The sequence below is a fragment of the Hydractinia symbiolongicarpus genome, chromosome 4 (assembly GCF_029227915.1).
Source record: "Hydractinia symbiolongicarpus strain clone_291-10 chromosome 4, HSymV2.1, whole genome shotgun sequence".
NCBI lineage: Eukaryota > Metazoa > Cnidaria > Hydrozoa > Anthoathecata > Hydractiniidae > Hydractinia > Hydractinia symbiolongicarpus.
In genome coordinates, this window is record NC_079878.1 from 13,376,905 (window position 1) to 13,403,173 (window position 26,269).

Here is a 26,269-nt window from a genome sequence, read left to right on the forward strand (position 1 = left end):
GTAAACAAACCATATCTCGTCACTTCGCTATAAACTAAAACATTACTCATGACTAACCTCGTTTTCATTCTATTCTGTTTCGCATGTGTATTTCGCAGAACAAACACAGATATGAATAGGCTCATTGAAAAATATCCATCCTCGTTCCCAGCGCCTGTTGTCTCTTTTTTTTTATAAACTGAGCGGCGAAACGAACATAATATCACCGATCGATGTTAGAAAAGATACAAGATACCCTGGGGGCGAGGTTGAGAAATAACATTGTCGGAGTTTCATTTCAAAGGCATCATGGCAAACACAAATGTTTAAAAGAGCAATCAATGAAGACACGTGTACTTAAATAGTTTACAGCAGTTCTTACCTGTACTAATAAGATGGAGTGTATTAACCAAAAAAACTCCCTTTAATTAGCAGGGAAAACTGCTCGAAAAGTTTACATTAAGATGGCAATTCGAAGTGTAAGGACCTTCTATTCAAGTACATTTATTCTAGAATTGTGAGCTATTTTCGAAATCAGAAAAACAATATTTAAAAACATTCGATTGTTGAAAGATCGAAATTTCTAAAAATGTCGTTCTTGAATTACTGACATTGTCAAAAAAGAAAAAACATAAACTTGGTATTTACTTATTTATTTTTTAAACCTCGTATACAAGTGCAGCGATATATACTTTTGTAGTTATATACTCTCCTTCACAAAGTTATTTAGGATTTAAACAGAGTTAATCATCTTTCTTGATATAACTTTGTGGAGGAGAGAACAAAAAATAATAATTAGTCTACATAGAAAAGATTTTGCTACTATACAAAAACGCTTCTGCGCAACGAATATAAAATTCAAAGAATTATCTCAAAAAATTTCTATACATATATATTTTTGTGAGTCCACTCGCAAAAAAAGGAAGAAAATTTACAGCCAAGAAGTACTGCACTTTAAGATACGCCTATTACAAAACCTTTTTTCTAGATTCTTAATTGCAGTAAAGTGAAATAAAAAAGCACGTGTTTTGGCGAGCGTATATCATTTTACAAGTGAAAAATCCATGTGTCAAGAGAATGATTAAAAACGTGAATATTGCTACAAAGATCGCTTTAAATAAATAGCATAACATAAGGGACGTTAAACATTATCTATAAAATGCAAAATAATAATAATAATAATAATAATAATAATAATAATAATAACAGGAAAAAATGGCCGCCAATAAACGCTATGGCGTTAACAACCTCGAAAAAAATATTGGGGTCAGCTTATTACTGGATTGTACAAGTTACAGAGTATGGAACATTAAAAATATTTTGAAAAAAATTGTTTTTATTCTTTAAAAAATCGTATTGGAAAAGCTAATATTGAAAAGCGTTTTTTAATTTTGAGAGAGTCTTAAGAATATACAAAGGCTTTCACGAGGTTTGTTGTTATTCTAAAAAAGGGTTGGATTGGGAAGAAAAAAAAACAATAAAAACAGAACTAAACCAGTAAACAGGAAAACAGATACGTAAACAAACAAACAAACAAGTACACACATGCCAGACAACTTATGAAAAAATATCATGATAAACAATGAATGCATTACAATAAAATGACGATAACACAAGTTGATGTATAAATTTTCATCTCTTTAAAAAAATATTCGAACGTTATTGCTCTTGAAAGCTAGTTACTAGCTCAAATATAGGCGACCAAAAAAAAATACATTAAAAAAATATTAGAAATAAAATAATATATTCTCTTTCTCCTTCTACCATAATTATTTTGTTCCATGTAAAAGTAACTTGGCTCAATAACTCTGTCTCCATTACTACCTGTCTTAAATACAAGAGGCACAACGTTAAAAATCGATATTTATTCTTCTCCGTTTTTATACAAAAATTAATTTCGTAAGATCGTATTTACCAAAAAGTAATTTATGTAACAAAACAAGCATAGTGTACACGTAGATATACAGCATTAGGCCCGCATTACACAGAGTTTAATTTCCTCTTAAATACTATATAAGAAAAAAAAAATCTTGATTTTCTTCTCTGAGAAAGATACAGATGTTATATTCGTGTCTTAACTGTGATGACAACATCACCTATCAATAGATACTTTTTCATTCCGTGAAATACATCGGCGACCAGCACCGCATCTTAACACGTGACTCCGTCCATCCAATGACTTTTTATGAATCTAGTGTACGACTTTATACTTTCCTTTCCAAAATTGTAACTTGTCTTTAGCTGATTTGTGGTCCTTATTTTTTCCTTTATTAAATGAGTCCTTTCCAAGTTGTTGACGAAACTCTTTAATGCGTTTTTTAATTTCAGCGCGATGATCGGTGTTGTTCACACCATATTCCTAAAACACACAAAACAAAGGGGAGTAGATTGAAGAGCACTGGATAGTCGTTATTTGGGTTCTCCAACCGTTTTTTTGAGGCAAACTTGTTTAAGCCAAGATTACATTCAGAAACCAAATTCTAAAAATATCTGTTTATGTAATATACCGAATAGTCATGCAGTATAAATATTACTTTCATTTTCAAAGGGACAAAGATTTCGGTGGCAAAACCAGCATTTTGCAGGTTTCTCATCAATTTTATAGTTTTGCCCAACTAAAAGATATTTTTATGCGTAGTGTCACAAGAGGAGGAACCAAACTTAACAATTATCTTCTCAGTCAAATCCTTTTAGATACACCATTGAGTGTACTTGCTAACCCCGTCATAATTATTTTCTATAAAAAAATGTTCCGACTATCCTAAAAGCTGAAACTGTCTAGTAGACCACATTTTTTCTTTTAAATTATCAAAACCTGAAATTTTGAGAAGCTAATATAGCAAGGTTTCTATCGAGAATTTAGAATTTTGAAGGAAAGGGTTAATTCGCACTGTGAAAAATACGAATTCAAAATAGAAACCAGATCTAAACTAACGGTCCACGATACCTTCAGACGGTTTCCATCAGCTCTCAGCAATGCATGACCATCCACATTGTGCGATTTGAAGCTATTCACGTATTGACTCATGTTCATCTCCACTAACCACAGACCAACCTAACAGAAGATACAAAGTAAAAGTGAAACATCAACATTCGTATCAGGCTTAACCCACGGACAGTTTTTACCATCGCAAAACGCAAACAGCTAAACAAAAAATCTAAGACCATCACAACAACAACGACGTTGACAACAACGAAAACAACAACGACAACAACGACGACAACAACGATTACAGCAACAACAACGACAACGGCATAAACAATCACAACAACCCCGACAACCACGACAACGACAACAACGATTACAATAAAAACAAAAACGACAACAACGACGATTACAATAACAACAACAACGACAACAACGATTACAATAAAAACAACAACGACAACAACGACGATTACAATAACAACAACAACAAAGACAACGACAACAACGATTACAATAAAAACAACAACGACAACAATGACGATTACAGTAACAACAACAACGACAACGACAACAAAGATTACAATAAAAACAACAACGACAACAATGACGATTACAATAACAACAACAACGACAACGACAACAAAGATTACAATAAAAACAACAACGACAACAACGACGATTACAACAACAACAACGACAACCACGACAACGACAACGACATAACAACAATAACGACAAGATATTTACCTGTCTAACATCCCAATCGTTAGCAGCTCTTCTAGTCCAATGTGTAATGTTGTCCTCCTCTGCGTGTCCTGAGAAAATAAAATTTGAAACATTAATGACCCAACAACATCTCTAAAAACGAAATTTCGACGCCACTTTAACCCAATGCGGTGGTTTTCATAAAACAGCATTAAGAGTCTCCTTCAATATACCACCTAAAAATCAACACCAAATTTCTACATCAACTTATTGGCGTAAGATTTTAAAATCTCGGCCTTATGGTGTCGTCCAGGTTGATTTTAAAAAACACAATAAGATATTCGGTATTGAAGCCGACACATTGATTTTGATAATTTGCTTTTCTTTTCAAAAAAACAACAACAACCAAATAAAAGGATATGAAAACTAACCATTTTCCATTGTGCCAACATCAATTGCTCTTTCATTAAATGTTTCGTTCTCTTTTGATTCGGGTATTGTCATAGATTTCGAAGAGGTAGGAGAAGGATTTGGTGAGGGAGACGAGGGTAGCTTGATCTCTACGTCATCAACAGAAGTGACAGATCCGCTAGATGACACGTGAACTGTGGCTGGTAGTTGTAGGGACGAAGCTTCCACGTTGAGCGAGACTCCCTGAAAATAAAAATAATAATACCAAGTAGTTTTTTTTAACATTTGTTTGGAGTCAGATGACCTTAAACATAAAAAGAATGAGTTGGCATTCGACAGTTCTTACCCTGTTAATAGGTTCTTCTTCTACACTTTCTTTTCGAGCCTTCTCCATAAGTAGCTCTGTGTAAGAAAAAAAACCGTAAAATAATATTTGAACATTATCCTAATACAACAGATTTTGTTTTTTGTAATAATCGTCAAAGGTACTAACGCTACACAAACTACACTTTTTCTGCTGAAGCAATACTAGTGGAGGAGAATACTTACCTTTAGTAGCAAAAGGAACTACGGCTTCCTCTGTCGCAGCATCATTGGCTCGTTCTTGACTCATTGATTCAGCTCTTTGTTCCATAGGAACTATTTCAGCGTCTGCAATCATTGGAGACATTTGCGGTGGCTGAGTGTTTACTTCCAGCGAGGCAGTTTTCACATTTATCTGGGAGGTACTTTCATTTCGTTCCATGGCAGGTGGAGAAGAATTCTTACGCTCCTCCGCAGATGTTGGCAGTGTTGCGGTACCATCTTCGTGTATACTTTTCTTTCCACCAGCTTTACCTTTCTTGAATACTTTCGGAATGTGGAAACCAAACTTATGTTTCTGCTTTTCCGGTTTGTCGATGTTACTACTTGAATTGGACGTTTTTAACAAGTTGGGTTCGGATACAGCCGATTTCAGAGGACTTGGTGTGAATGCTGAACCTTCTTTACTTTTACGAGGTAGCGTACTGATCTAAAAAAATTACGGTAATCGAAATCAAAGTTAGTTTAAATGTTTTCGTATAGAAGTTACATAACGCTTTGTCCTTTCTCCTACTTTTTTGATTTTCTTTGTCAACTAATTAGTAACTATAGTTGATGACTGTCACCGCGTGAAATTAACAGATTATGGACGTCTTCAAATGAGTAAAGGTGGAGCTTTTTTCACAAGAGTCACAATTAGCCGTAATACTTGCGTGTAATAAAAACTATCACAATGTTTTGCTGTACACATATCAAAAGAAACATTTAGCCTGCAATCAAATTCAAGTTGAGCGATGATCCGGCCACTGATTAGTTTACGTAAAAATATTCCTCCTAACCTGCACTTTTAACCGAACAGCAGTGATTGCAAACCACATGTTGTGAAAAAAATGTTTGCGTTAAACACTTAAAAATGAGAGACTATACTTGCATACGATTCTCACACAAGGGTGTGAGAAAAGGTTTGTAAATTGATATTCAAGCGTGAGACAGGATATGTCACCTGCATTCATTTATTAACACAAAACTTTCAACAGGAAAAGAATATTTTTGAAAACATTATATGTTTTCAAAAATCATGGTGCTAGAACCCTTTAAAATATTTTAATTATACATCCACATTGCATTTTGTACTTGATTTATTTGACCTTGATATCTCAGCGTTGGGTTAATTTTTGCTACACGTAAAAAAAAACGTGGACTGGGTACGAAGCGTGAGGAGGCGCGCAATTTTACGCCGAAAATTGTCTACAACACAGCTGACGTCATCATTTAGTGACAAAATTGACTTTTTCAGGTTTCCTCCATTTAAACTTTAATTTTCTAATTTGCCTTTGTTACTATCAAAATTATTTTTTTCTGAACACAAGCTTTTCTTAAGTTGGTATAGCAAGTTAACAATAGCAACTGAAAATTGGAAACATTTTTGTTTTGAATTCAAAATGAAATGGATGGGTTACTACATCATCACAACCAGCTTTTTTAAAAAACAAAGCAGCATGGCAACTACAAAAATGCTTACCTGAAACGAATCATTTTCTTCCGCTAGTTGACCACGAGCTCCATGAGTTGGCTTTCGTTTCTCGTCTCGTTTAACCAGCTGACGTTTGTCGAGAGCAATCCTATTGTCTAGCATTTGTGTTGGTGGGATAGCAGAGTCAAAACTAGTGCTTTTAATAATTCCTGAATCTAGAAAAAACAGAACGTTTATTTATACAACATAAAACAGTTAATCAGGTTAGCCTGTTGATAAAGAATGTGTAATTAAAGTTGCAGTAGTGAAGAAACCAAAAGGAAGATGAATGAAAAGGAGAGAAAGAGATCAAGTCTAGTTGCACATGTTAATATTCCTTTATGCTCAGTAACACCTAATCGTAAAATAATTTTCGAAAGTAATCACTGAAGATAACTGAAGAGCTTAGGAACATCGCACTAACAGGGAAATTAACAGATCATCGTTAGTTGTTAGAACTATGTTTATAAAAAGCCTTGAGAGACAAAAGAAAATATACTACTAATAAAAGAGCCCTACCTTTGTTATCTCGTTCTTGCTCTTCGTCTAATATAGACACTTCAGTGTCAAAACTATCTTGGAGAGTTGACTTTTCGAAATATGAAGAGTCAATCTTGATACTCTGAGTTCGACTCCAATTCTCATCTTTTAAAATTTCCACTTTTTTCTCTTCTTGTTCGTATTCACTTTCAGAAGAGCTGGACGATGTAGATGATGTTCTTCTCACAGGGGATTTGGCAGTTACCTAAAAGGTAGTGCAACGATGTAAGAAAAAGTATTCGTACAGAACTATTCTCAGTGTAGAAACATCACACACTATAGTCTAAAATTGAAATAAATTTACAGAGTACCAGAATCTTCAGAATCCCCATGAGGAAGTTATAATTATACTGACTAAATGTTTGAGTATCAAGCTACTGAGCTTTAGAATGCGGAAATCACAATCTACAAGAATGTGTATAGAGCATTCCTTGTATATCAATCAATCACATAAAAAATCTTCAATACTGTAGGCCTTCTGTAAGCTTATAAAAACATACGTATGTTAAGAAATATTATTTTTCTAGAAGTGACTAACAGAGGCTTGCATATGTTCAACATAGAAAATTCATTTATATAATATCGAGTTATCTCAAATTCTGAAGCAAGGATAATTTTTAAATACAAGACACAGCCAAAATGCATTCGAATTTAGAATAAATTAAACTCGATAAATTAAACTCGACCAAACGGATACTTTTCACAATAACCTAAAAGTATGTCTAAATTATACAAGCTACAAGAGCATCTCTGCCTAACATCCTTAAAGATTGTAAGGATGTTAGATAGAGCACTGAAGTACCAAAAAATAGATTTAATTTTGCTAACTACATTGAACATGAACATTGGTCGTTGCTTAACAACACATAACGTATGCAAATAAGTATAAAAACTGATTTTTAAGAAGTTTTGTCTTATAGCACCCTATCCATCAATATCGACATCACTTACAATGAACGTAAATGATGACTGTAGAAAAAATTAATTTACGTACTTGGGCAGCAATCTTTTCCGCCTGTTCTTCTCTCTTCTGAGAATCCAACCTTTTCCATTCATCGTCCAACCAAGAATTAAAACCTGGTTCATTATTTAAGGCCTGAAAGAAACTCGAGCGGTCTCCACTACTGGCTTTCTTCTGATCGACATTACGTCTGTTCAGTGAATCTGGTGTTGATTGCTCCTCTTGGATTTCTTCAGCAATCAACTGAAACTGTCCTTGGTCGCTATCACTATCATTATCAACAGTGTCTTCTGTTAGATTATCAAATTCAATTGAGTCAGGTATAGTCACAGTTGTCGGTGATGCAGGTTTTTTCGACTCAAGTAAATACTTCAACTGCATTTCTTTTTTCACTTTATCCTCGTCTTTCGGCAGCTTAGGCTCCTCAGTTTCTTGCTTTGTTTCAAACTCTGCAACAAATGATTTTTGCTCTGTTCCAGGTGATGATGCTTCAGCAACAGCAGAAGTAATAATAGAATTTGAAACACCCTCTACTAGCAAAGAATTTTCAAGTACAACTTTATCGTCACTACTGTCAACAGGCTTTACCTCCTCCTGCTCTAATTTAAGGTCTAATTGTATTGAGGGTAACTGTTCAACTTCTTCCTCTTCTACAGCAGTTATTATGTCCTTATTCTCTTTTACAGGTGTCTGAACTATCACAAAGTCCTCCTCAACGTCAACAAAATGACCTCTGGGTGGTTTTGGAACAGGATTTGTAATACTAGGGTCACTCAATGTATCAGAGGAATCAATGGTAAAATCTATTTTGGGGTTCCCAGATTCTACATTATCTACTGTGACAGCTTCAAGAACTTCTTCACATTGTGTATCGCTTGCGCTATCAACATCAGCTAAGGAGACTTCTTCGGAGGTAAAATTGTTTTCAGTTGGTGAAGTCGGTTTGCTATCTCGTGATACTAAAGGAGGTTGTGTGAAATTGATATTGACGTATTCTCGCTTTGGCAAAAGTGGCGTATCACTATCAAAAAAATCAGGTGTCGATTCAACTTCAGATTCCGCTGTTACTGATACTTCCTCTGTGATGATATCGGGGAAAAATTTTGACTTCTCTGGCTGAATTTGGAATTCTAATTCTGATATCTAAACACAAAGAAAATATTGAAGGTATATAATTACTGAGCTTTTGAAATAAACTCCTGCATCAACCCTTGTAGAAATCTTAACAACAACAATGCTGTCAAATGATGTTATGTAAAAACATAAAATTAACCAACTTTAAACACTCCATTCTGTGTAATTAGCATTTACTCTATAACATTTCTAACATTACAAGACTTATTTCTGAATGACATCGTCTAAACCTTAACTGTTTATTAACATCAAGATCTATCTGCATAAAATTGCTAGTTATATTCCAAATTCATTAACATGTCCTCAGCTCAGGAAAGTACAATTTTATAATATGCGCGCTAAGATTGCCATCAATAGTGATAATTATCAAACTATGTTTACTATAAACATTATATGAATCTAGTTTTGTGAATTATATATATTTAATTACTGTGATAAACAAATAATCAAAACAATCTTAAACAAATAAAAGTATTTGATTAAATGTTACAAGTCATCAAACCTATTTCTCTCTCAGGAGGCTTACTATGTAAAGGTTTTACGTAAGTTTTAAAATGCATACAATACCCCATAAAACATGAAAGCAAATATATATAAAATTAGTTTAGGGTATTGAATTCTTTTTATAATCTCTCTTGTAAAAAAAACATATCAACACATACCATCTTTATTGTAAACAAAACTAGAAACTATAAGTATCTTAAATCTTACTTCTAAATATATAATAACACCAGAATGTTATAGTTGAATAGTTATAAATTTCTTATAACATCAACCCCATACACAGTATGTGCTAGATGATATTTTCTCAGATGTCAACATTCATCACTAAACTTTGTTTTAAAGATAAGAACTTGTAAAAATATTTTTAAAAAAATGTTTATTATTTATTAATAGGCCATCAGTAATTACTTTCGTAATGACATTTAAATTCCATAATTGTTCACTAAGAAGTGACGACAAAAACTCGTTAAGGTGAGGTAATTAACATAGGGAGGGAAACAAGATGTCTGAATGCTTTTGCACGAAACCATGACTATTATTTGGTATCAGAAAAATACAACTTGTCAGACAAATCAATATAATAAAAGACGGTCAAATGTTCAAAAAAAGACAATAAATGTTCAATAAAAGACGTTAAATGTTCGATAAAAGGTAAGGGATATACAGGAAATAAAAGATTTTTTAATCACATGACATCACAATTTTTTTCCTTACCGCATGTGTTCCATGGAGATATAAGCAACACACAATGCAGTGTTTAACATAGGAACAATACATTTGCCAAATACAAGGTAGAAAGTGTCATTTAAATTAAATCTTCAAAAATCTCAATTCATATAATTATTACTACATCGCTGTCTTTTTAATTCCAGAGGTCTAGAACAACTATTTAAATTCAACATTTTTTAAAAACAGTTAACAAAACAACAAACATTCTGTTGCCTTGGTTTAATGTTCATTTCCCATGCTGCATTGGGTAAGACCGATTTAACTCCAAAGCCAATCTAGACTGGTTTACTTATGGACTCTGCTCTTAATTTCTAATACTAACTTCTTAATGTCTTTTTAATCTTAAACACTTAAACCCAGGAAATAATAAATTTCAATAGCTACATAGTTTTCTTCCTCCAACCCTCTCGAAAACATTTCCATCAGAATTCGCAATAAAGTTTTTCTATTTCCAATGTTCGGCAAATGAAAGAAATTATATTCTTACTGTGTACATTCAAACATATAGTAAAGTATTCCATTCAACAACCAATGGTATGTATACATACCAGATTTATTATTCTTACTCAACCATATTCGTATGTGTAAATACCGCATTTATTAATCTCGCTTAACCATATTATTATTTACATACATCATGTTTGTAAATGATATTTGTGAAGCAACAAAAAAATTTCACAGGTAACATTAGAAGATCTTAGCATTAAAAAGCAATTTTACTTGAAGTCTTATCTAAATAACTTTGCAAGCTCTATACAACCTGAACAATATTCACTCTATTATTCACTCAATATGTACCTTTTTCTAAACCCAGTTACTCTTTTCTTGCCAGTTAGAGTAGCACTGTATACATCAACTACCACTAATCTAAAATGATTGTACTATAACTATCAGAATTTTTACACCATGCAGTATCTACATAAAAATGATACTCCTATCAACAATACAAAAAAAACAAAAACAAAATCTAGTTGTACAGACAGGATTACCTTTCTCTGTAGTTCTTGATTTTCTTTCATATACTGTTCTTCCTTCAGTTTAAATTGTTCTTCCAAATCAGTTTTTTCAGCAGATGTTTGGCCATGACTAAGAAACAAAAAATGTCTGTCACAACTTTGTGTTTGATGCATCTTAGTGCAACTGGCACAATGCAATGAACCATGGTGGCCACAGATATAAAACTTTTTGGCGGTTTTTGGATCAAACTTAAGAGAAAACACTAAGTAACTTTGAGACATTTTACCAAAAATGGCCACTCAGGGACTAACACCATTCTCCAGCAATTGGTACAATGGAATTTAGTAAAGTTTTGCAAGATTACAGAAATAAGTTAAGTTGTTTAATTAACCAGCCTGGTTTTTTAAAGCATGCGCTCACTTAAAAATACGAAAAATAAGCCAGGGTTAAGACTTAACTGGTAGATCAGGAAATGGCAAGTGAAACAAACAATAAAGGTATTAAATACAATTTTACATACAAGAATTCGTCAATACAACTATAACACAAACCTCCTATCAAGTTTTGTAATTAATGATTGCAAGTAATCATTCTGTGCTGTTAAGGTTTCAATTTCTAGTTTTAATTCTCCATTTAATTTCTGAGAAGTGTGTAGGTTCTCTTCGGTGACAGCTAATTTTTTTTGGTTTTCTGATAATTCTGCAATTGATCTTTTCAAGCTTTCGTTTTCCAATGATAATGCTTCTTTTGCTTTCAACTTGTCCTGAAGCTCTTTCACTTCTTCTTTTAAATTTTGGTTTGTATTTTCCAGTTCGAAAAATTTATTAGTCAAGTCTTTTTCTTCTTGTGCAACCTAAAGTGCATGTAAATTAATACCCAACCTCTTAAAAAGTTACTTATGATTTTTAAAGGAAAACAGAACTTGCGAGGCAAAATAAACGTAAAGATATTCCTATTTCTATTCTTTTTTACTTTCTACTTACCATTTTTTTTTTTTAATAATTATTTTGGTCACAATTAATAGCACATAATAAAACAAGACAAGAAAAAAAATAAGCCGGCATTGACAACGTTTTCTTACTGAGTAAAGTTATTAATGTGTAAGTAAGTCTTATTTCCTTGTGTCTTATCAAAATATCTTACAACAGCAAATTAATACTACCGTTTGCAACTCTATCAAAGTACAAAAACACAGATCTTCCCACAAAACTTTGTAATTTGCTCTGCACTTAGATCTCACAAACAAACAGCTATTCAAATAGATTTCTTCTATGTTGCTTTATGTAAATAAAAGGATAAAATCCTGGATTAGCTGAGAGAAATATAATAACAAAGTTGGTACACATGTTCTGACATGCATAATACTATGAGAAGCTGTGTTATCTGTCAGTTGTCACATATTTCAACACTTCAAATGCGAAAATAAAAATTAAAGTTCAGCGCAGAAAAAGAATTTTTAATTAAATAAATTTTTGCGTTTTTCATGATTTAATTTAACTACATGTGGTTAAAACTGTTTAATTAATTTTTTGCTTTAGGCTTTTAATGGATAAAAGTTTCATGCATTCCTGTATGGGGGCAACTACCCTATAGAAAAATGGAATTCTTTCTTCTTGTCAGGGGACGATTTACTCAACAAACTCCAAATATTGGAGGTTCTGTGGCACATATACCTTTGACTTAAAGAAAAGTCTATTAAATTGGATTGTTTTCACTTGTAGCTGTAGATACTTAAGCTGCATAGAATTGGGGTTTTCATTAATTTATTATTAAAATTTTAATTTATTGTCTCCTTCTGAAATATATAAAATAGGTTCAGAAAGAGATGCATAAATTTCCACTTTCACATTTTTTAATGTGCAAGCTTTTAGGTTTCACAAGGATCACTCAAGCAGAGTAATTTACGTGTGTGATTCAACACCCGCATAGGTAAATTTTCCTGACTGGACCTTCTCCCTTACTGATGATAATTACAAAAAAATTAAAAGCAGCACATATGTTTTAGTTCCAAAGTTAGAGCAGTTTATTTTTATGCGGTTCCAAATGGAAATAACATGCATTCTCAACTATAGTGATTATGTAGATGAATTACACATCAGCAAAATCAAACAGTCAGCAATTGAGGTGGCTATAACTCAATGACATTCCAATAACCACAACAGTTCAAACTTAAAAAGGGTTAATATTTTGGACGAGATTAAGTGCCTGGCTGCCGTACATCATCGTTATTGATATAATGTAAAGAAAAGTGGCAACTACCTTTGCCATGTGTTGTGCTTCTATGAGTTCAAAACTTGCTTTTTGTTCCTCAAACAATTTTACTTGTTCATCCAACTTTAGTTGCATCTTGGTGCTTTCCTGTTGCAGTCCAGCAACCAATTCGGATTTAGTGTTGAGTTCATTTCGTAAGGCAATGTTGGATTCTTCAAGTTGCTTTTGTTGAGCAGCATTTTCTTCCACCATGCCATAGAGCTAATACATAAACATAATATAATGATAAGAATTTTCCTCTAGTATTTAGGTCGACATAGAAAGGTTAGGTGGATGGTACTTTGCTTGCTTAAAATTGTTTCTATGTTGTCCAGGTGTGTGATTTTTAATTCTTATGAATATTCGATGTGATTTTGTTAAAAATCACAATAAAATTAACTTTTGTATGATCCCTATTGCCTTCTGTGTGCGTGATTAAAACATGAAAACAACATGCCAAATTCTCTTTCAGGTGCAATAGAAGGCATGTAAGTGCATTGCACACGCTAGAATATAGAGAGTACATGGAACTTTCTATATAGTATACTGGCAGTTATTCTGCTTATAGGAAAAACAAGTCAGAAAATAGAAAAAAATCATTCTTTGAGATTTTAGTTTGCAAAAATCTTTACCTCTGCTAACTCTTTTTCTTTGTTGTCTTTTACAGAAGTTAACATTAACAAATTCTCTTCTGAAGTACTCAACCGGTTTGACACTTCTTTTAAATTTTTTTGCAACTCGTCAACTTTCTCTTTATTACCACCCTTCTAAAATTAGAAATAAACAATAATGCATTGGAGCATGACAAAACAAAAAATATGTAAGAGCTTCTTTCTATTGGACTTCTTAACATTGATTTACAAATAACTTCTTGTCACATAACCTACCATACTGAACAACATCATAAAATCTATCGCTAATGTTTATACACATGAATGAAAATTTAATGTGTTTACTTTTTATCAACAAGTGTTCTATCTCCAAAGGGAAAGTAGACATTGTATTTCTAGACACCACTGTTTGAAAAATCTTCTTTTGTGCGAGAACCAGAATAGAATGTAAACAAAAACCCCAAATAACAACCATGACCTCCTACCTTCTTGATTTCGTTTTTAAGCTTTCTTTGGTTGCCAATAAAAGGTGACTAGAAAACGAAAAGTTATAGGGTAAGCACACAAAAACTGCAGTGAGCATTGACTCTTGATGCATTAAAACAAAGTAAAAAAAAAATCAATTTTAACAAATACACACTTCTGTGACTGCTTTCAGCTGCTCTCTTTTCTCCAGTAATTGGTGTTCGGCTTCATGTGCTCTTTCTTCAGCCTGAAGTATTTAATATTCAAAATAATTATACAAAGGTAGGAAATCATCATAGTGGTGTGGACGATTGTACCCCATGATGCAAATGAAAATATCATAGTTAAATCATAATAATTTAGGAAAAAAACTGGATAATAAATATTTTTAGCAAGTAATTTAAATTTCAATGCTGTGACTTAAATAAAAAAATTAAAAGGTGAATTTAAAACAAATGATCTTACTCTTAATAACTCAGCTCGAACATCATCTAACGTAGTTTCAGAATTCACTGCACGTTGTTCTAATTCATCGACTTGTTGGAGAACTTTGTTCATCTCCTCAATATGTTTCTAAATGCACAAACAAGCTATTAAAAGATCTAGGAACACTACAAGCAATTACAATAAAAACTAACGAAATCAAATTCAAAACGATTTGTGAAGCAATGCCTATTGAGGTATTAAATAATGATACCCAATTTTTAAAATTTTTATCAAGACCTTTCTAAATAACAATGTATCTCAGCTAAAAATATTATTCTTATATGCTTTATTGTGTCTTATTCCTTGCTTATTAATAAAATGGACTTAATAAACAATCTTAACCGGTTAACACCATTTACACCGTCTAAAGTTGTTGTTTTTAAAAACCCACACAGGATTTTAATGAAGATAAAAATACTAAAAATGCAATGACTTCACAAAATCTGTCATACTATACATTGCTGTATTAAGAGCACATATTCTCAATCAAAAGCAATTCTCCAAACCATCAACTTTAACCATAAAGAATAATATTTAAACTTGGCCATATTGAACTTTTAATGCATGGTGCATTTGATGAACTTTATAAAAACAAAAACAAAAATTCAAGAAGAAAAAAAAATCATAAAATCTATAATTGAAAATATGTTGTGCAAAATCTTGTAGCTTGAGAAGAAAGGTATATAGTTCAAAAATTTGTAACATATTTACACTCATCATTAGCTTCATTGCTTTGAAAATGTCAAGAAAAACCATAAGTCGGTCCTTACTCTATCCAACATGTTTTCACTGCATCCAAAACTTACAAAAATGCTTAGCATTCAAATGTGGCATTCAATACCATAATGAAATACTTAGTTACAATCACGTGTGGGGTATTTTAGGTCCAATATTGATACTTTTAGGTAATAACCCATCTCTTTATCCTTAGGTACATTGTTGCAATTAAAATCCCACAAGATGTCATTTTAGCTTCCTTATAATTATTGCTGCATAAGTCAGCATATTGAAATACATGAAATTGTGAGAAAACGAAAACATTGAGAAGTGCATTGAGCTGATGTACTCACTGTGAATTTAAGGTTTTCTTGGTCCACCTTAAATAAAAGGCCAAGATAGCAATTTAAACTCCCTCCCAAGGCATGTCACACAATTATTTTTCAAATTTTTTGGCTTGACGATAAGCTTTTAATTTAACTATTATGTGTCGTCAGGTTCAACCCATGCGTACAATACAATAATAGCAAGCTAATAAAATTTGTGGTTAAACACTTCACAGATCCTTTTACATTTACTTTCAAAATGTTGTATACAAACTATGTATCTACAAGCAGTAAAATCAAAAGTATAAATTACATAAACAGCTAGGTTAGAGCAAGCATAGACAGAGAAAATTGCAGTATTAGCCAAATATTAGGGCAAAGTTAATAAAACAAGCTTTTGGTTTAATTTAATGCTAACAGGAATGTTAAAAGTACCAACATGAATTTGTAATAACATTTGTTTGTTAAACTTAATAAGTTACTTGTTACGTTTTCAGGAAAAATGAATCATAATTTTTAAATACAAAAGTTTTACAAAATATCTCATAAAGTGAGAGCATGAAGAAAGTCTGGTTATAGAAACCAATGCACAACTTAAAGTACATAATCTGTGTAATTAAGAGACAACTAGAACTATATTTGTAAAAAGAGGAAATTAGGCAAAAAAAGCTTCATGATTTTACCATGTAACACTTGCATTTTCCTGTCACATAAATCCACATCTTTTATACATACAAAGATTATTTTTTCCAACCCAACTAAGTAAACTACACACAGAAAAGGTACACTTCAATTCAATGATTAACAAATAAGTGCTTGCTAAAATAAGTATTCGTAGAGAAGTGTTGTAAAAATTTATTTATAACGAGAACACAAAAACATTGTAAAAGGGTCCACACAACTGTGCTAACAAAATAAATAAATAAGAAAAATGTGTATGAAGAAGGTGTTTTGCTAAAAAATATAACTTTTTTGACCACTGTACAATAGTGTGATAATATTAACTTGACTTTTTAAATTACTTAAAAGACTAGCAATAACCGTCAAAGAAAATTGTGCTTGTGATAGAAATTGGGTATCATTATTAACTATCTTCATACTGATGTGAGTATCCTCATATCGCATTACCTATTATATTACTAGCCTGACATGAATAAGATTCTAATCAACCAATAAATTATATTACCTGCATTTCTGGGCTTTCTGCAAGCAGTGCTCCTGGAGCATAGTGAGACCGCCGTGATTTTTCTCTACCCATTAAAAACCTATAATAGCAAAGATTACTTACTTTTTATTTAATTCAGTATTTACAGCATTATAATTTCCCTGTAGAAAAGTTTAAACATTGAATGTTACGCAGAGAATGATTGAAACATATAAGTTATAAAAATGTTTAACATAAAATATAAACAAATTTCTTCTTCTTTTCTTTTTTTGTTGACAGCACACAGATAATATTGACACTGTTAATGTAAGGTCACATAATTTTAGTTACAAAAGCATAGACAAATATTACCAAATGAATATTTACCACACCAACAAACAGGAAAAAACTAATGTTATATTTTCAAGCAATTTTTTTGTTCACAGTTGCCAGGCTGGCCATGGTTTAAAACTAGAACTCTTTTAGAAGGAATTAATAGCTGTGCTACTATCAAAAACACAAATAGTGTATTTAATCTTATGGTGTAGTCATTCGACATAAAAGATCAAGATAATGGGTTTTACTCATCACTTGCTAATTTAATTATAATAAAATTAATTACTTGTAAAAATATATACATTAAAAAAGCACCAAAAAGAAAAGATAAGGGTAAAAGAATAAAGAAAATAAAGATGTAGAAATAACCTCATCGATCAACAAACCACAATGTAATAACTCTTTTTCAATCTTATGGATAGTAGAAATGAAAAATGCTCTACCATACAGTTTTCTATTCAGAAATTCCCCTTCTTAATAGTACTTAATTGCTACATATGTTAAAAGGATGCTTTGTTGCACAAATTTTTTACTCAGAAATTCCCCCTTCTGAGAAAAAATGATAAAATCATGTAATTAACAGTCAAGGTGGAAATCATACACCTAGCACAACAGCATTGTCATTAAAAAAATTTGTGGAGATAGAACTTTTGTAGTAACTTAAAAAAAGGGTATATAAACAAATGTTTGAATGCTCCCATAAAGTTTCTTACACTTCCTCATTTGCACATGCAGTCATAGGGATAAGGACATAAAAAAGCAAGGGGTTTTAAGATATAGAGTTACAATAAAATTAATGAAAATAAGGCTCTTATTTTAATGTTACCAAAACATTTTCTAAGTTAGCTTAAACCTAAATCATAGTGTAAAATAGAAGAGCTTGCTATACATATATATGTTCACGTCACCAACTTATAGCCAAAGTGTTTTTTTCCAAATTGGATGCAACTTCAACTTATACTAAGGTTTTGCTCTTATTTTCACTCTTAAATTTAACTGCTGTTTGTGTATACAATCGTAAAACAAAATATGACATGAAGTGTGAAGTAGCCCAATGACATTTTGTGTTTTGCTGATGCCAAATAAATTAATTAGAAAGGCTGTGAGTAATATCATAACATAACCAAGAAAAGTATGTTATAACATACATGTATTGCTTGCCTACCTGACAATTCCACTTGTGCCTTTCAAGGTCTGTGCAGCGAAATATTGGGTAACACCAACAAGTGATACACCATTGACTTCCAAGATTTGATCATTAACTTGTATTCTTAAAAAAAATAAAAGATAAATTTATTTAACCTTTTGAAGGACTATATTATAGGGGTAATTACTTGCTTGGATTTATTGTTGCAAATCCTATGTTCTATACATTTTACATAAATTTTGTTTTTCACAGATGAACAAAACTTTAACTATGAAAAGTGCAACAGAGAAAAATCCAAAAATAAAATCTTTATTATTTTTGTCATATACACAGATCACGGACATGCATGACGTAAAACAAATTAACATCAACTTGATATGGTTCACATGTGGTAAGGAAAGCTGAAGGACATTTTAGTGCCGTTTTGAAAAAAATGAAAGAAACTTGTTATCAATGAACTCATTGTCAAAATAAAGATTAACCTGTATATACAGAATAATTTTCATTTAATTTTCTAATTCACATTGTTTTGATGCTTTTTAAATTTCAGTGAAGCTAAATCGCGTTAATTAAAATTCTTTTTTACAAGTTGTTATAAGTATTTGCTTAACTTTCTTTGTGTTTTTTTTGTGTATCGTTAATTTCCTGAAAAAACGGAATCAATTATTAAAAGCAAGGAAAAAGTAATAAGACAAGTAATTCATTGTGCCTTGTAACTTTTTTTCAACCTCTTAAGACTACTCAAAAAAAAAAAAATTCACATTTTTTGATAAGCATATTGAATTATTATACAGGGATTCTGGATTGAATCTCTGTGCAACCACTTTTAACAGACCAAATACAGTTATTTTTATAGACATTATTCAGATTCAGACATTGCTTACCGGCCATCTTTCTGAGCAGCACCATTCTCTGTCAGCGTTTTCACAAAAATGCCTAGCTTTTCCACACCACTTTCAGTACCAACGCCCAAACCAATAATGCTGAGTCCCAAACCTCTTTCATCTAGTTTAAATATAAAAAAACAAAATAATGTAAACTGCATAAACAATGTGTTTGGAAAAAAAATTAAAACATTTTAGAAGAAATAATGCAAATGATATATTGCCTATTCTGCTTGTAAGCACGATTATGCAGAGTTGTTATGGAGTCATTAATTATAGCTTCTAATCACTTGTGGAACAAACAATATTTTTAATGAGGGAAAGTTAAATAGCAGCTAATAATGATATCTGATGCTAACAATAAATCACGAATCATTACTTAAAATAATATCCCATTACTATCAAAGAGTTTTACTTATTGTATTTTATACCACCAATTAAAATAATGTTTTTAAACCTAATAATTAGTACAGTATCTTGTGAAATATGGCTTCACCTTGTGTGAGTGCCAAAACTGTTCAATATTTGTCACGAAAATATAACTTTTATTAAATTTAACCTTGCAATGATTTTTATTTTTTGTAATTTTCACTCATTCCTAAATTAGTTGTTTTGATAAAACTATATTATTTTGAAGTATCTTCTTCTGTTGAGATGCTGATATTGCACAAACATTTTTTATTCTCTTCTATATTATACTATGACTGTACAACTTGATTTTGCTTGAATTTTTTCAATGAATTTATTCTTACATTAAACAATTTAAGCTGGCTGGATTCAGTAAACACTATGGATAATAATAATAACAGTAATATATATATACCACACACATTTTTGGGCCTTCTTGGACAAAGGAACCAATCTGATTGAGCCTTTAAAATTTATGTTGGCATGCAGCAAATACCGAGGTTGAGGTGGTTCGGAAAAAACATTGTTGGCAAAATTTTTCTAGCCAAATTTTTTCTTTACAAATGACAATTTTCGAAATTTATGGAATCCTGCAATTGCCTCGAATGGCCCTGCCTGAATTTCATCAGTCTCTGAGAAAAACTTTAAAAATCGTTAACGGTGTCGTAACATTAATATTGATAACTGAAAATCATATAATGGCAAAGGATGTATGAAACAACTGAATAGTTGCCAATAACACTGTTTTATAAAAAATGGTATATACATTTTTTCAGATTTATTAGTTTGAAAGGGCATTAGGAGGGTTCTTCTACATCGTCTTAGCATGAATATTATTGGTTAAGCAATGAGATCTTTATTGCACTTGGAAATTCAGTCCACCAACATTCTACATATATTTTAATATAGATTTAGTTGTGGAATAAATTTCCACCCTATTATAACAACAAATTAAAAACTGGTATTAAAAGAGTACAAAGTTTTATGCACATGGTACATTTTTGTAGAACTTATGTGGCAGATGTTTCACGATTTCCTAACACACAAAATATCACAATATTTAACATGATTACACACTTTTTTTTGCTTTCTGATTGCTTTTACTTTTAGCATTATTATTTAGTTAAAGGTTGCCATGCTGAAGGATAACTTCTATACATTATGACCTAATCAACTGAAACCATTGGGATAAGTCTTAATAACAACAATTATAGATAGAAAAAACATTTTGTTATTAACATTGTGTAGAAAACTTCTTATTTAAATCAAATATACCATTATGTTTATTAGTACCCTAATGTTTCATTTTATGATGTAAACAAAAATATAAAGGGCAATAAGGTAGTTATGGAAATTAGGAAATTTAATGCTTAAGTGTGCTTTGTATATTATCTTTAGAAGAAAATAAAAAAATAATGAAGAGGCATTTTCAACCCCCAGAATAATGTATCACCAGCCCTATTTCTATGACCCTTCTCTTAATTGCTTGCAAAGTTATTACCACATGTACCAAACCTAACAACAAGTTAGTAGTTACTTGATAATTACAGCTACATGCTTTAACATTTTGGCATAAGGACATTAAAGGTAAATTAGAAAAATCAGTAGAGTGTGTAAATTTTTGGTAATTAGTTATTACTTAACTTTTTGGTTTATTTTTATCTTTTATTGACACTTTAAGTTGTAAAACTTTATTAACGTGTTGTTCCACCAGACAAAGATAAATATAAAAAATAAACAGGTGCAGTTAAAGTGGTCGGTTAAGGATTTAAGGGATGATACAATAAACAAAAAGTGGAAGTTTGATCATAACGTAAACATAAAAACTGATGTATGTTTTTCGTGCCTAGATCAGATTTCAACTGTAAATTTTAACTGCATAAAAAACTACTTTCAAATTTTAATTTAAAGTATTCATATTTACTTATTAAAGAAAAGCAAAATATGAACTAATAACCTGTATAAGACCGTATACACCAATATTAAAAGCTAAACAGATGCTAAACAACAAAATAAACATTACACTATAAGAAGGGAGACCATCATTCTATTAAGAGCTAATAACTGCATTTATAATTCCAATGAATAGAAACTGAAGCTACTCAATTTTATCAAAATTTGGAAATGAAACATCTTGTAAACAGCTAGAAAATGAAATATATGTTGGCAGCCATTAAAAAAAATAAATACCCAACCTATATAAAAGCACTTTTTTTTTTACCTTTTTGTAAATCCACAGAGAAAATATCCATATTATCAACTCTCTTTTCCAATTCCCATTCTGCTGATGAAGCAATGGGGTCAATATCAGCATTTGCACGATCATATTCTGAAGGACCGTATGTAAATATAACATCATGTAATGTTTCTTTTCTGAAATTAACCTGAATTGTAGATGTAATAATAAATAATAATTAATATTCACTTAACTAGACAGGAAAGTAGTAATAATGGTAATGAAATATAAATATAAAATTTATATACTAGAAAAATAGAGAAGTTGGAATCCCTTTTTCCCCAGCTTTTGCTGGCATCTTGTCCTATTTTCTATGAACATCTCAAAATTTTGCCTGCCTTATATTTATTACCCTCCCATACCTTGAAAGAAGGCAATTTTTGCTAGAAACAAATTCGTAAAATTCTCTTTCTTATTCTAGTAGCAAAACTAATTGATGAAGTGAGGCACGTGTAATATAAATATTCCTATTCTTAGGGCATCCAATTACTTTATGGAAAAAATAATTTACTTTCATGAATCGAACAATTTCAATTTCTTTTGCTGAGAATTAATTTTCATGAATGAATTTAGTTTATTTTGCGAGAAGAATGTTATTGAATTAAAATGAAAAGCTGCAAAATTTCTTACTGAAAAAATTAATATTATAATTTGAGTCACTTGATAGTAAATAATTTTCACTAAATAATAAATCTTACACGTAGGCCTTCTCGTGACTTATCACGTGAAATGTTAGACTTTCCAGGTGGTGGTGGTAACTGAAACTCGTCACTAGAACAAGTATCAGTATACTCTGACTCGCATTCTGTTGTTGACCTACTGTGCATCTCAGACGTCTGGGTATCTGATGTATCACTGCGAGCAGGTTCTATTGAGCTCTGAAAACTTAAAGCTACTTGTTCATCTTCACTCAAAGGAGGAGTGACAGCAGCAGTCTGATTGTAGGCTAACTGTTTACTTAATCGAGGTAAAACTTCAGGGGCATAACCTCTATTTTCAACAATCTTGTTTTTTCGATCTTCTTCAGTTAAGGAGGAAGAACGCAAAAGTGATATATAATCTTTTCCAATACTCTTTGGAGAAGTTGAAGTCTCCATATGATCTAGGATACTGTCCATTAAATCAGAATTGTCTGTTTTGGAGCTGGTATTATTCTCAATACCTAGATGGTTGGTACGTGAATGGTCATAACCTCCAAACTTCACCAAGTTATCGTTATGATCTGTAGTTGGTGACAATGTGTCTTTACTGTTTATTTTCAAACTTAAATCAGCCTGTGATTTTGAACTATGTAAATCTTCAGAAATGTCTTCCTTTGTTATAAATTCGTCAAACCGTTCAAGCGCACTTTTGTAGTTTTCATTAGACTTCTTTTCACTCTTGTCATCAGTAAACAAGTCATTTTCCTCCTGAGTATCAGTGACATGCACCGGTTCAATAATGTCTTCTGGTGGTTCAACATTTTTTATTTCAGAAGAATTCTCAGTTGCTTTAGTTTCATAAGAAGAAACTATAGCACCATCTTCTTCTGCAGCTAGTAAACTTAATCTCTCCTTCAGTGATCTTCTCTTTACGTTAAAACGCTTTTCAATATTAACCTCTTCTTGAGTACGTTTCATTCTCTCAATTTCTAAAATCTGTTTTATGTCTACTTCCTTACGTGGACTTTCTGGAATTTTTTCTTCTGTCTTTATTGGTGCAACATTCTCCTTCTCTGAATCCATTTGAGCAAGAATTGAGCCAACATCAATTTTTTTTTTACCTGTTGGAACTATATGATCTTCAAAGTTTTCAAATTCCGAGTTAGATATTTTTCTTGGCGATTGCTTAGTTGGACTGCGAGGCACATTTATATTTTTATCAGTTTTATCCTTAACATTTTCATTGATCAGCAAAGACTCAATATCAAGTGATTTACGTTGCTCTTTAGAATTTTGTTTTTCATATATTCCTGACACATTGGATTTCTTGTCCTGAAAAACATAACCTGTGGATAAAGGCCGATCAGTACGTTTATTTGTATTCTTTCGAAATTGGACAGTTTGTTTAGCGTTTTCTTCAGCATTTTTATCAAAAAGTGATCTTAGCCTTCCCACAGACCCAATGGAATCACTTTGAGCATGTTTTAAGCTATCAAAATTAAATTCATCATTTGATTTTGTTGATCCACTACGATTCCTTCCTGTGTTCGTATTATTATTGAAATTTGATTCAATTTTTTTAGAGTGGGGAACAGATGAAAATTCTTCATACATGGCTTTTTGTGCCCTCACTTTTTCTTCCTCTTTTTCCTTCTCTGATTTTTGATTTATTGCAACTTTCAGCATTCTATTGTTTTCACGATTTGTTTTGTTAAACTCAGATACTGACTGTGTTCTAGCAGCACTATCAACAAAACTTTTTGGTTCCTGCTGCTGTTGTTTTATATTAGATGCTGTGCTGTTGCTTTTTACCCTTGGCTTTATACCTGATAGAAAATTTTTATACTGCACATCGCTGCTATTTAAACCACTTGAGAGTCTCGTTCTTGGGTTACTTCTGTCCAATTGATCTTTATCTTTTAATGCACTGTGGTATAAATCTGTGGCCATTTTTGTTTTTGTGTTAAAACGACGACAATATTTACTTTCTTCAAAACGTCTTGGTTAGTATCTATGTTACTACCAACGGCAACAAATACTGCAGTATATAATTTAATTGAGTTATATACATTTATTATCAGGTTAAGGCCATACAATTATCGGAGCTAGTTGTTCTTCTTCTCTTCGTGAGCAGCCATTATTGACATCTTCATACCACAGAGATCTGGGACGAGTATAATTTAAAGGACATTCTTAGAATTTTTACTCGCTGTTCGAGCATCACAAAATACTATGTGTAATTTACTTTATATAAAAGATGCTTTTACTACATGTATTTTGTAATTAATTCTGTTGCCAGGTGTCAATAATCTGATTAGTTGTTTCACAACCTCCTAAGATCAAACGTAATTTAGAAAGAAATTTTAGGACAAAAAAATGACGTTTTTGATGAATGACAAAAATGACAAAAAAACTCTCTAGCAATAGTTATATTTTTTGTCCAAAAAAATAGAGGCTTGCGATGTTGGTACCTCTTTTCACCGCAATATTCTATGAACAAAATAGAGAGGAAAGGCAAGGTTAACTAAATTACAAAAAGGCGGAGATTAAACAACGAATATTCTAAGTTTAAACACAGATCACAAGCATCTTTTTGCAAGCATCTTTTTTAACAACACTAGGTTTTTAAAACCGTGAAAAGTAAAAAAATATTATACGAATTATACTCCGTCAGAAATATAGCGAGATTTAAGAGATTAGATTCGTGGATTTCGTTTATTTTTTTTGCATTGAGTGTAAAAAAATACCCTTCAATTTTTCCTTATAATGATCTCCATTAAAAAAGAAACAAAGCCAAATTAAAATTTCCAAAAAATATGTACTAAAATAAGCACTCATTAACGCAAAAATTGTCTGCTATGACAGGTGTCTGTTATGTAGCGTTTATTTTATAAGGGTTTGACTGTGAACAGTGTATAAAAAAGTATTCGCTGTGAATAGGTGCCCGCTATATAGAGTATGTCAGTTATTATGTACATATTTGTCTGTAGTTAAACCCCACCCAAGATACCCAGAAAGTTGTAGAATAGAAATTCGACTTTCTTTTTTACTACAAAGTATGCAGGAAATGAATCGAAATGGTTATGTGCAGGACCCTATTTACACAATGTCAAAAAATTTAAATTGTTTTCCATCACCTAAATTTTTGTCCTCCCATATCGATCTTATTACATAATGTCCCTCTCTTTTAAAGAAAAAAGATCCAGATTCAGAATTGCACATTTTCTCTTTTGGCATAAAAATGGAACTTCTAAAGAACGATGACAAATGATGATTACAAAATTGCCAATCTAAGAATTTATTAGTAGAAGTGCAAAAAAGAGTAAAAGTCAAAGAATGTAAACTTGTTTGGTTGAATAAGCATTCCCGTATAAACATTTTAAAATTTTGAAATATTGATAACCATGTCTAGGCAACAAAAATATTTTCACAGAGAAGTAATACTTTCTTTTTAAATCAATATATTGTTTAAACTTTTTTCTAAAATGTTCGCGTTTAAATTCAATACAAACATTAACTTTTTTATATTGCACTTCTCCTGGTCAATAAAAACCCATCCTTCTTTAAATTAACGCCCATTGCGAATAAGCGCCCAGCAGTGTAAATATCATGGATCAATTACAAACCTGACGTATTCTGGGCGCATTACGGTCTGTCCACCGCAAACAAAAAGTAAATCAAACAAATTTGTATTTTAGATTTCTATACCGCCATTTACCCTTTCTAAAATGGCA

The 26,269-nt window shown here is 31.6% G+C and overlaps 1 protein-coding gene across 1 annotated transcript; it reads right to left on the reverse strand.

The window, feature by feature from the left end:
* Positions 1 to 616: 616 nt before the first annotated feature.
* On the reverse strand, positions 617 to 24,700 carry LOC130641406 (uncharacterized). Its single transcript, XM_057448202.1, has 21 exons — positions 22,593 to 24,700; positions 21,880 to 22,042; positions 19,251 to 19,371; positions 18,385 to 18,489; positions 16,926 to 17,004; positions 14,676 to 14,783; positions 14,386 to 14,457; positions 14,231 to 14,278; positions 13,767 to 13,901; positions 13,144 to 13,356; positions 11,436 to 11,737; positions 10,917 to 11,013; positions 7,594 to 8,703; positions 6,579 to 6,804; positions 6,069 to 6,235; positions 4,574 to 5,036; positions 4,371 to 4,426; positions 4,045 to 4,267; positions 3,656 to 3,723; positions 2,927 to 3,034; positions 617 to 2,338 (listed from the first exon to the last, which is right to left on the reverse strand). Exons 1-21 carry the CDS (start codon positions 24,483 to 24,485, stop codon positions 2,171 to 2,173), a joined length of 5,925 nt encoding a protein of 1,974 aa, XP_057304185.1. The 5' UTR covers positions 24,486 to 24,700; the 3' UTR covers positions 617 to 2,170.
* Between the last annotated feature and the right edge of the window lie 1,569 nt (positions 24,701 to 26,269).

What these genes read in the sequence shown, in the direction of transcription:
- LOC130641406 (XM_057448202.1), bottom strand. Translation starts at nt 24,485, where the DNA reads ATGGCCACAGATTTATACCACAGTGCATTAAAAGATAAAGATCAATTG. An exon ending in GGCACAAGTGGAATTGTCAG is followed by an intron (nt 17,005 to 18,384) that starts GTAGGCAAGCAA and finishes TTGCTATTATAG; the next exon opens with GTTTTTAATGGGTAGAGAAA. An exon ending in GCAAGAACGAGATAACAAAG is followed by an intron (nt 6,236 to 6,578) that starts GTAGGGCTCTTT and finishes TGTTTTTTCTAG; the next exon opens with ATTCAGGAATTATTAAAAGC.